The sequence below is a fragment of the Heteronotia binoei genome, chromosome 1 (assembly GCF_032191835.1).
Source record: "Heteronotia binoei isolate CCM8104 ecotype False Entrance Well chromosome 1, APGP_CSIRO_Hbin_v1, whole genome shotgun sequence".
NCBI classification, from domain to species: domain Eukaryota; kingdom Metazoa; phylum Chordata; class Lepidosauria; order Squamata; family Gekkonidae; genus Heteronotia; species Heteronotia binoei.
In genome coordinates, this window is record NC_083223.1 from 230,306,791 (window position 1) to 230,319,301 (window position 12,511).

Here is a 12,511-nt window from a genome sequence, read left to right on the forward strand (position 1 = left end):
GCCCTGGACCAAGCCAGGGACATAGTCAAACAGAGATTACAAGATATTGAGAGACAGAATGATATTGCCACAGTCTCAGATTATTTAGCCCCCCCCCCCCAAAGGAGATATGTGCTAGCTCCAGCCTCCTATCTCTCAAATCTAGCAATACCATCCCACAGAAAGGCCTTTTCTATGGCCCGTTGTAATATCTTTCCAGCATTCGTTGAGGGCCGCTTTAAAAAGGTGCCTATGGCTGAGCGGGTCTGCCCTTGTGGTGCAGATAAAGTGGAAACAATTGACCATGTGTTGCTTGGGTGTGGCCTTTACCTAGGCATATGCGCCAGGTACATCTATTCTTTGTTTGAGGGATGCCTGGGGTTCTCTGATTATAAAATCAGAAATATGCTGTTATCAGATTCTAACCCCCAATTTACATCTAATTGTGCCAAATTCTTGGCGGCAGCTAGGAGAATTTGTGAGGATTATGTAACGAAGGGGTCTTGAAACTGTCTGTTTTTTAATTATTTTTGAATATTTCCAAGCTTGTATTTTACTTTATCCTAATCCCTGAGTACTCTGTATACTACCACAAATGCTATTGAAACTGAAACAAATGTTAATCAGTGTATTCTAGTTAATATTTTACTGGAGCTATATAATCTTTTAATTTTTTATCTGTATTTTTCATATCATATGTTTTACCTTTTTAGGTCCCTCTAGATTTTCACAATTTTTCTGGGGGGTGTTGTTGGTCTGCATTGTACTGCGTATTTGGTCATGGACCGTAATAAAGCAAATTGAATTGACTAAAGTTCACCCCTCTGATCAAACATATCCAGTGCTTTCCTTGGCTACCCAATGGAGAGGAAGTTGATACTACTATTTCAACTGTTTTTCAAAGAAATTTGGCTTCCCATTACAGAACTATTGCAAAGCATCGAAGGATCCCTCACAGCCGTTGGTTTAATTTTTTATAAGTCTGAATGTCAAAATTCTACGATCTAACTGAACAGCTTTCATTCTGCAACACCAGCTCTTGTGTCCAAATACGGTGATATTTTGAGTGAAGCACTGAAGATATTTTTACTTATCTTCCACAGAAACTTTCTAAATTATGCAAGCTCTTCACACAGTGACTGGTATTCCCAGTAATGCTCATAAAAAGGTATAGGTCCACAAGATACTAATCCAACTCAGAGAACAGGTAAACAAAAATACTTCCTTCCTATTCCTAGTAGCTTTTCATCATCACTAATTCCTTCAAGTTTCAATCTTGAATATGATCCTTAATATTTATTACTGTCAGTTTCAACCTTGGGGCCATGGATACGTCAAAGTCAGACTGTGGTTCAGGGCCCAATGATACTTGGTGCCCTAGGCAAATGACTTAGCCATCCACTGCAGGGAAGTTGCCGCCTCCCTTCCCCCATTCACCATGGGGAAGCCACCCCCACACATGCCATTCTCAAAGGGGATGAGGTTGTACCTTGCCGTGGTGTTATGACTCATGCCAAGCCTGCCAGTTGTTTCCATATCTTTCTGATTCTGATCTAGCCATGGTGATTCTGACCTAGCCATGGTCACCTCCCACCTAGTCTATGGTAATGTGCTCTATGTAGGGCTGTCTTGAAGGGGCTCTGGAAATTACAGGCAGTTCAGAATGCAGCAGTAAGACTGCTGATATGTTCTCCTTGAAGAGATCATATCTATCCTGTCTAGAAACAGTTGCATTGGCTGCCAGTTGAGTTCCAGATCAAATTCAAGGTGCTGGTGATTACTTTTAAACTATCTGGGACCTTCATACCTGGCGGACAGTATCTTCTGACATCCCCTCCCCCCCATTATTTTTTTTTGCGTTCTTCAACCCACAACCTACTTGTGGTGCCTGGTCCCCTAGATGTTCAACTGGTAGCCACCAAGATGAGGGTCTTCTTTGTCGTGGCCCCATCCTGCTGGAACCAGCTGTCAGATGGTACACAAGTCCTGTGGGACTTACCTAATTTCACAGAACCTACAAAGCAGAGCTCTTCATTTAGCTTTTTAGTAGTCAGGTCTGTTTATGTGGGCTGCCTTTAGTTTTATTTATATTATGTTTTTAATTGATATCTGTTAATATTTTAGCTGCTAGCCACCTCAAGACCTCATGGTGGCAAGAGGCAGCTTATACATTTAGTAATTAATAAAAAAACAATGATGATGATAATGATGATGATGAATAATTAAACTCTTTAAATGGTGTGAAGGAATTCTGCATTACATAGTTTCATTTCTACCATGTTTTGCTTCATTATGGATTATAAAATTATTTATCATGTTTCAGTGTTTAAACACCCTTGCAGATTTTATTGCCCACTTTCAGACACATTAATTAAAAGTCTTCTGATACAATTCTGATTTTATATTTCTCTAAGGAGGAATTATTTATTTAACTCTACTGAGTATGGCGCTATGGTAGCTATATCTCTGATACATTCTAGCCTGAATAGGTCCTGTTCCTCTTTTTAACAGGGAATGTATACATGAATACAGATATATATGTTTAGCAGGGGGAAGCTGTTACTTTCTAAGTTCCATTGGTTATGACATAGCCCCACCTATTATGTGCCCCACAAAGTGTTAAGCCAGCTCCTCCGAAACCAATTATTTCTATTCAAGTCCTTTAATTTTCTTAAACAATCTGTTTTTAATACAGTCCGCATTGCCCATTGCCTTGTAGATTCTGTCCAACACCTAACATGCTATTTTTCTTAAATCAGTTAGAAGAAATAGTGCCTAAGTAGTGGCTAAGGTAGAGTGTGCTGAGGATACACAACTGCGGTTCTTTTCATTGAATTCAGGTCAAGTCATGACCTCCTCAAATGTATACATTGGTGTGTAGGTATGAACCAGATGACAAAAAGTAAAGTTAAGCTCAATGCAGATGAGGCACATTTGGTGATAGTGAGAGAATGAGTGGTCTGGTAGCTAGATAAATGCCTAAACTGGATAGGGTTACACCCCCAAAGAAAAGAAAAAAATGTAGCTTAGGGATATGTCTGGCTCCAAATACTCAGGCAGCTGCTGTTGCCTAGAGTATTTTAAATCAGATTTGGCTCATATATACTGGAAGGTGGAGGCATGGCCATTATCATCCATAATCTGGAGACTTCTGGCCTGGATTACTGTACTTTAAAACTGCCCTGGAACAAATCTGCTGAGGGGACAAAGTTCCAAGGGCCCTTTCCACTCACAGAGACCTTGGGAGTGGGTAAGTCAAAGTCATATGATTTGTTTTCATATGTTTGGATTGGTAGGGCCAAAAACCCGCCACAGGGCATGGAATCTGGAATGCTCATTTTCACCTACTCTGAAACATCTACACTAGCTTTCAACCTGTTCAGTTTAAGGAGTTGATTTTTAACCATTGCAGCTCTAACCAGCTTGGCACCTGAAAACTTCCAGGAGTATGGACAAGACCATGTTTCTATTTCATTTTACATGGAGACAAAGTTTGACCTCCACAACACAAAGAGACATTTCAGTTGTGCTGTGACATCCTCCCCCTCCTTATTTTACCAATGATTGCATTTCCTAGAGACATGGAATGGAAATAGAGACAGGCTCTCCTTATGCTCTTATGATCTGACATGCCACAATTGACTAAAACATTTACATCATTTTAATTCTAAACTATACATATTATCCCTTTAAAATAGGCAGAGACTCAGCATTTGAGGTAGAAGATGTAAGCTATAAACTAGTACACTGTGTGTTCTATTCCTGCCCTACAAATAGTTTTTAAAAAATAATGAGACCAATCCTAAATAGATTGACTCAAAATCCTGCTCAGAATCCACCTCAGGTCTATTCAGTGGCCTTACTTCCAGGAAAGAGTTCTTAGGATTGCATTTTATGTGGCCATCATAGGACAAGGTGCCAGGATAATATAACCAAAATATGTTTTCTATCAAACAACTAAAACAAATGAATTACATAACAAACAAGCTTTTTCCTTTTTGCAAAGCGAACTGCAAAATTAAACCTGAATTTTATAAAATTGAACAGTAGTTGTTGCTTAGATTCCAGTGTAAAATTGTGTGAGAACTCAGTCAATACTACCTTTTCTCTTCTATTCTTTGGATTTGTGAAGAGACTTGAGCATCAGTTTCCCACCTTGTTATATCTTATGGCTTAAAATCAACAAAGATGGGGAAAATATTGATCTACCTTCCAGGGTTGTTGTGAGATAATGTATGTGAACACTTAGAAAGTGCTAGATAAATGACAGATAATATTATCAGTAATTACACTAATAATGTAATAAAGAACAAACTGGGGATGGTATGAATAGATCATTACTGGAGAAATTGCTATTGTTAAATCAGAATTTAAAGTCACTTTGACACACACACACACACACACACCTCGCCCCCAAAAAGAAAACTTGCTTGGTAGTCTGCAAAATAATGAATGACAACCACACCATGATAAGAAAACTGATTAACAAAGCTTTTACGCTTTATGCTAGTCATATGAAACACATACATATCACTCATAAAATTCCATGAAAGTTAACAGCCAGAAGGAGTTTCTGATTAACCTTTATTCATTAACACCGCTGTCTGGTATACTTTAGATGTTTCCATATATAATAAATTATGATTAACTCATCCTTCATACAAACAAAAAATATACTGTTTTCCAAATATCCACTACCTTTATTCTTCATATTTTCTCAGCCTCGGCTTAAACCTTATTGACAGTTTTCAATTCTGCAAAGACTCAGAATTGCTGCAGAAGAAACACTTCCGAAAATTAAACAACTCTATAGGCAGCAAGAAGCCAGTTCTTAAACCTAATGAGGACAACGTTTAACTTGTCCCCCTCTTACTTTATTTTTCCTTCCCCTAATTAGTCACCAGAAATGTAACCTAATCACAGAGTAATTCAAACCTTTGATTAATCAATACAAAGAGCGGCTTGCTGCTGTTATGCAATCTACTTTATTTGATACAGTTTTCATTAACAAATGAGAAGCAAGGTCTCAGAGAACAGCTCTCAGCAACTCACTGGGAGTTTTACCTTTTAGCTGAAAGAAATTTTAAGAAGGGTAAAATTGTACATTAGAAGTAGAACATTTCCCCCCTGTGAACAGCTTAAACAGTTTCTTGGAATGGGAATAAAGAACAATTGACATGAAAGTACTTAAAGACTTGCACTGGGCTTCTAAGACGGTGGTCCTTTGCACACTACTCTGGAAGTAAACCCCATTGAAAGTGGAGGGACTTGCTTCTAAGTAAACACAAACAAGGATTGGGTCGTCCAATCAGTAGCCATCTACAAGCTCAACAGACAGGGCATTCTATGAACAAGTGTTAATTATACGTTTCTGAAATGGTTTGTGAGTTTTATATGTATCTATGATCTGTGGACATAATACACAGTGAGTTCAGTTGCCTGTAATCTCTTTTAGACATTTAGTGTGTGCATAGAGTAGGTAGAGACCCAGCCCTCAAACTCCATGCATTTGTTGGATCTTCCATATAATTTGTGGGTAGCAGGTCATATTTTCTGGTGTGTAGAGGGGATCAGGTGAGTGATTGGAGGTCAGAAACAAGGCCAGTGGCACTACCCTCTCTCCTCAAATGAACACATCTGCCTTATACTGAATCAGACTCTGAAGTCAGTATTGTTTACTTGGACTGGAAGCAGCTCTCAAGCAGAGGTATTTTTCATCATCTGGTCCTTTTAACTGGAGGTGCTGAGAATTGAACCCAGGGCCTTTTGCATGCCAAGCAGATGCTCTACTACTGAGGCACATCCCAAATGCACATACACCACTCTGTGAATCCACATCATCTGGGTAGGGTTTTTCTGGATAGGGCTGCATTTCTAAATTTACAGATGCAAAGTCCCCCCTTTACTTTTGTGTGGTTCTTTCTTTGGTTATACTATATGAATTCACATGTTTAGAAGTCAGTTATTTTCATTAAGCAGATTGCTGTTTTAGACATTAAGGTTACATGTTACAATCCTAAATATACTATCATTAGAAATAAGTTATAGTTTATTATCAAGGCTTTTTCTGCAGCAGGAACTCATTTGCATATTAGGCACACCCCTCTGATGTAGCCAATCCTCCTGGAGCTTACAGTAGGCCTTATACTAAGCTCTCGGAGGACTGGCTACATCAGGGGTGTGTGGCCTAATATGCAAAGGAATTCCTGCTACAAAAAAGTCCTGTTTACCACCTGTTCTCTTGGCTGCTGAAAGCACTGGGACAAGGATAGGATTGTACTCTTAACATATGCCGTTTGTGCTGTGGTAGGAACTAGGTTAATAATACACCCATCATCATGAATTGGAGCAAGATTCTGCTCACTGAAACTGGAGGACCTAAATTCATTTTCATCTTCCGTTAAGATCAAATACTGTATTGAAACAAAGCATAAGCACCATAGAAGAGGTATTCCCATGGGAGCTAGTGAAGATACAAGCTTATTTTCTGATACAGTACACTTTCAACAGCATTTGCAAATATATAAAAATAAGTGTTTTTTTAAAAAACTGGTAGAAAGATGAGAGATAAGGAGCTGATAAATTAAATAGGAAGCTGGGTGATCTAAGTACTGGACAGTGAAGACAGGAAGTGTACATAATAAAAAGCACACCTACAAATGATGGCTCTTTCTGCAGCCAGTGAAATTTGATTAAAAGTGATAAAAGCAAATTACTCAGCCATTACTGACATGCAGCCACTCATGAACATCTTCATCTGGTAATATCAGATAAAGCTATAAAGCTGGAAGCATTTCTAATTCTCTTTTGTTAAGAATATTATGTCTTTCCCTTGATATATATTGATATATATTCTCTCTATTGCTTTCACAGTAACTTAGAAATACAAACACCATATTTCCTAGAAACCCCACACAATTAAATCCTGCAAACAAATCCATTCATATAACAAAAAATGTCGGCACTGACAAAAAAAATTGCTAGGAAAACAGGATTGTCCCCTTTTCTGTCTTGCTGCTTTTCTGATTCCAAATACAACTGAAAACATACCTGCCAAAATTATTTTAAGGTTGCATGTAGCCTTTATGTGACTCAGATGGCAATCTGTTAATTTCATTATACAATGCTTTTCATTCTGGCACGAAATTCTAAGTACACCATGTTTCAGTCTCCTTGCCCATCACAGAACTACACAAATAATATGACTGGAAACAATCTGGTGATATTAATAAATATCTAATCACAGGAAGAATCAAGTCCAACTCTCCATTACCCTCATATCCAAATAATCTTTCCTTCCACTCCTCCAGACAATAATAAAACTTGTAGCAGCCAAATTCACCAACATGTTAAACCAAGACAAAAATTTAAGATTATCTAATCCCACTCAGACTGAATAGGATCATATCCTAGTAATTCAGTTTATTTGAGCTGTGGGACGAATTTGAAGATCCATTTCCTGGAATGAAACCCTCAAGCATAATTCCATGCTAACCTTTCCTTGAGGGGGGGAAACGAATCAGCTTGCTTTTTTCATCTTATTACCTACATTCTGAACTAAAATACAGAATATTGTTCATAAAAAATGTTCACCTTCTCAAGTCACCACATCCTTCCAGTCCCCAAAGTTGCTAAACGTTTCAACTACTATCACTCCTAGCTTTGTCTTAAAAGCTTTTAAAATATGGTTCCATTAATGTTGAACAGGATGGAGGACAAAGGGCTGAAATAATTAACATAAGGTCCAAGGATGAGATGTATGAAGGGAAAGCACAGCTGCAAAATCCACTCGTACAGAGGAAATGCCATGCAGTCTCCATCTCTTGACCTTCCCTTTCACTGAGGGAGAGGCTGGCAGGGTAAGGGTGAAGTGGGCTCTTACCTTCACTGCAGTCCTTCCCGCGGAAGCCTGTTTGAGAGCAGTCACAGACGGCCTGGTCGTTGAGCACAGAACAGATGCCACCATTGAGACAAACGTCATCCCTGGCGCACAAGTGACTCTGTTCATCATCCAGCCGCACTTCTTGACTCTCCACAGGTGAGGACTGTGTATAGTTGACCCTTACGTCCGTTATCCACCCTTTGAAGGGTTCCCGATCCTTCACTGAGGAGAGTGTCACTTTTAGAGTTGATGAGCGCAGCTCAGGTGGCAAGCCTCCTAGAAAGAGGCCACTAAAAACTGTCATGTCCCGCCGCTTGGATTTCACTTCCACCCACTTAGCCTCAGCCTGGTCAATTAGCAGTGTTGTGTTTTTAAAATTGCGGCGGATGACTACTGTGTGCCACAAGTTGTCATTGACGGCCATGTCAGAGAGCAAGGTGGCAGGTTCAGCACAGAAGATAGAGAAGCTGAGCTGGAGGCGCCCACCTTGAGTCAGGATTAGCTCCAAGAAGTCACAAAAGCCTTCATCGTCAAAATAAAGAACCAGGCCACTGGAGCTGCGAGTCTTCATGTTGAAGCTCATCTCACTCTCACAGCAAGCATTCCACTTAGGAAAGCGAGTCCACTGGCCCTCTGCTCCTGGGAACTCAAGGCCGCTACCAAGCTCTGCCCAGCATCCCAGGAGCAGTGCCATCCAGAGCAGGAGGCACCCTCCACGCCTGAGGAGCACAGGCCCCATTCTTCGTGGGGTGGGGTGGAGGAAAGGGGGAGGAGGAGGGGGGAGTGGTGGTGGGGGGCTTGGAGCAGACAGGGTAAAATCTTTTGAGTCACCACTTACACTATATGGTTAACTCTTGTTTTCCAGGTGCACTGCGGAGGAATGTTGTAACCGCCACCCCCCACTAGGAGAGGCTCACATGGGGCATACCCAAGATACAAAAAGAAAGGAAGGAAGAAAGACAGTGGTTCAAACACCAGCAAGTAAGCAGCCTTACTACAGCTGCAAAAGGTCTTCAAGAAATAGAAGGCACCATAGATTTGCTTCAGTCATCTGTTTGGCTTCTAAGAAATAAGTGAATCAGCAGAAATTACTATCAAAATCCCATGGCACCAATTTGGAAAGATGTGTGGTGGGATGGGAAATACACAAATGCAGGAAGGCCAACAAGCCACCTAGGCAGTTTCCAAATGGATCCACAAACGCTGCAAAAATTGATCAATATCCCAGCATATGTGGAATCAGTATCCTAGTGCATGTAGAATTCATGTTACCCAAACAGCTGTATTCTCCCAGGGGTTTCCTTCAGCTTTCACAGGAATCAATCCTCTCTCTCCAAGACTGATCCTCTCATCATATCATGGACTGCCTGACATGCAACAGACCAGAAGATTCTTTGCCTCTTTCCCAACGGAGCTGAAATCCAGAAGCTGTCAGACAGCTCGGAATCTATTTACTACGCAAAGCCTCGCAGGTCCTCTTTTGCTGTCTTGTGCAAGGCCCAAAATTAAGTTGATCCCAGGGTTCGATTTTGGAGATTTGGTGCTGGATTTTTGGAGATTTGGTGCTCGATTTTTAAAACATTAATGCCATCTGTAAAGATTTAAAAAAAACAAAAACAAAATTACATTCTCTGCCTTATAGACTTCTTGACAGATAAATAACAAGAGGCTGCAAAAGGGGCCAAGGGTAGCGCAGGCTGTAAATATGACCAGAGGCAAATCCAGGTTCCCCTGTTGCCACAGAATTAAACCTACATTCTTAATGCCCCCTGCGGAAAACAAGCCTTTCTTGACAAAGCTCATATAGGTTAAACCAGCTGGTCACTATTTTTGACTTCTCAATATGTTTGTTTCCAGCAGCCATTTGGATACCAAATTCACTGATAATGTCTTCCTTCAAAACCGAACTTGTCATCCCACAAAGGGACATTTTTAAAAAGGTATTACATGTTTGTTGCCATTTGAATAGCCACAAACTAAATTCATAATAGACATATATCTACATTTACTGCATCATCCTGGCATATTGTTGCATGCTATGTTATTATTCATCCTCCTCCCTCAGTATAAGTTTAAATGTAAACCCAACAGGAGCAAGCACACAGTGGATTTCCACAGCATGATGACTGTTGTGCTTTCCCTAGCCACAGTTAGGGTTGTCAATTCCAGGCTGGGAAAGTTTGGGGGTGTGGCCTGTAAAGTGTAGGGTTTGGGGGAGGGAGCAGCCTCCACAAGGCATGCCATACTCTGTTGTCCAAAGCTTCCATTTTTCCCCAGGTTTTCTGACCTTGGAAATCTGGAAGAGCTCCATGCCCCACCTAGAGGTTGGCAACCCTATTAGAGATTGACACATACACTTCCACCTTTAGTTGATGTCATACAGACTATACATAAGCTAGTTTCATATTGTAAAGCATTTAGGATAAGGATTTGCATATATGCATCCCAACTATACCACCCCCACCCCCGCCCATAGTTTAAGGTACATTCCTTCTCCCCTTATCCTTCGATTGCTTCCAACAGTACCTTTATATTAATAAATAATGCCTATTTACTAATTATTTTCCAGTCATTGAAGGGATCCACCCGTGACCATTGTCCCACTTCAGCTCCAGTAGTCAGCCAGCAGAATTCAGGAACAAGGAACAGCAAATCAAAAGCCGCCTCAAGGCAGCAGCAAAAGGAGAGCTTAACATTCCCCAGACGGCGCTCAGGCGATCGAATGTCATATTTTCGATATGCCTGGAGCATCTCAACTACCCCCTGCCGCCTGTAATTTGCACTGTATTGTAACCTGCAGCATTTCTGTTTGCACTACGAAGGAGCAAAACTGACAAATTGGCTTGCTATTGTGCATCTGTTGGTGCAAAATCATCTCTTGCCATTGCTGGAGCAGGTTAACATTTTGGAAAACGCTGGAAGGAAAGAACGGTGCAGCGGTTTAATAAGTGCTTTGCAATCACTCGACAAGGCGCTTGATCCATTTTAATGCCTTGTAACTTTCTAGATGGAGGGAACCCGCGCCAGCATTGTGCAGTTTCTCTATGCAATTTTTGTATTATTCCATTCTGCCTAGTGCACGGCAATACCTGGTAGTATCTAGCGAATAGACGGAGAAGACAGCTGGCGGTGGAAGTGCTCTGTACATTTTAAGGGGGGGTTGGTGCATTCATAACGGGTTTGCAATCCCTGAGTAAGGGCATGGGGGACGATAAACAGCGGCTGGACGACAGCGGGAACGTGTCGTTTTGCAGTTGCTAGGGTGGAGCAGTTGGGATGGGCTGCATTTGGGAAGAGAGGAACTGAGCTGTACTCGTTGGGGAAGCAAAAACGCTACACGCATAACCGGGAAAACCAACGGACGCTCCCCAGCTTTGGAGCTTTTTTTTCAAAAGGGACTCTTAATATGCGTAGGAATGGATACGTGAAAGGCCGAAAGTACGGGGAAGGAAGGTGCCTAATGCAATCATCGTGTATTTCTGTATGCACTCAAGGGTCCAAGTCTTGGCTCCATTTAGAAACCCATGAAAGACAGCCGTCCGCCTAAAGGGAAACTTGTAGGGATGGGCGTAGGGCAGAAGAACTGTTTCCATGCGGCGTAAGCGCTGTGAAATACAGACCGGGAAGCTCCGTTCTCACTCAACCTGTTCGCAAGGCGGCCGCTATTCCCAGCCAGGCAGCAACGAGAGGCCCGCTCCGTCTCCTCAGCCTGTCAACCCCGCAGAGACTTCCGCGAAACACTCCTCCCGCCCACCCATCTGGGCCACTGCAAGGCGCCCGGGGCCAGAGAGGCGCCAGCCGGAGCGCCTCGACCTGCCCGCCGCCTCAGCCAGCCGGAAGCCCGGCAGGTGTCTCGCGAGTGTCCGCGCCGGGCATTCAAGAGGCGTCAAATTTATGGCACCGCATTGAGCCGGCGAGGAGAGCCGTCTGTCCTCCTCGCTCACGACTCCCTCCGCCTCGCGAGGCTTCTCCTCCCTCTCCCCGGCAGCGCGTGAGGTTCTGAGGCAGGTTCCGCGGGGGAGGGGGAGCCCTCCCCGTCTGCTGCTTCCTTCTGGGAGCTCCGCGCTCCTCTCCCGCCCAGAGCCGCCGCCGCCGCCGCCCGAGGCCGCCCGTTTCGCTGCATCCGAAAACACAGGGAAGCGGCCCGGGGGGAGGGGGGGGGAGAGAGAGAGGCTAAGGGGAGTGTGGCAGAGAGACTGGCGTGAGAAAGGATGACTCGTCTCATCTGCCTGTCAGCGAGATAGGAAAGGGTTACTGAGAGGGAAGGAGGCTCCGCTGAAGCCGCCTGCATCGGGTATGACTACTAACTCGGTAGGGTCTACCTGCAAAGAGCTCGGCAGGGTTTTAGGTCAGGGACTTTCCTATCCTAACCCTGCTATTCGAGAGCTTTTATCTGGAGGTGTCAGGAACTGATCCTGGAATCTTCTGCATGCAGCACATGTGTTCAGGTCTCTGAGTCACACAGCCCGTTCTCCCAAATAACGGGGTTTTGTGTGGAACATAAGGAGCGGCACCATACATTGAGTCAGAGCACTAATTTCTCTAGCCCTGTCTTGTCTCCTCTGCCTGCTGGAATCTTTTCCCCAACTCTCAGGCAAGGGGGCAAGGAACTGAACTGGGATCTTCTCCATGCAAACAAGCGATTCGTCA

General features: G+C 42.8%; 1 protein-coding gene across 6 annotated transcripts in view; it reads right to left on the minus strand.

Annotated features, from left to right (window-relative positions):
- The window catches only part of NRXN1 (neurexin 1), a 1,496,060-nt gene extending 1,486,657 nt beyond the window's left edge, over positions 1–9,403 (minus strand). For all 6 annotated transcript variants that reach the window (XM_060249064.1, XM_060249053.1, XM_060249035.1 and 3 more), the window contains exon 1: positions 7,862–9,403. In XM_060249064.1, the coding sequence (XP_060105047.1) occupies positions 7,862–8,600 (739 nt within the window). In that variant the 5' untranslated portion in view covers positions 8,601–9,403. The remainder of the gene's footprint in view (positions 1–7,861) is intronic.
- Between the last annotated feature and the right edge of the window lie 3,108 nt (positions 9,404–12,511).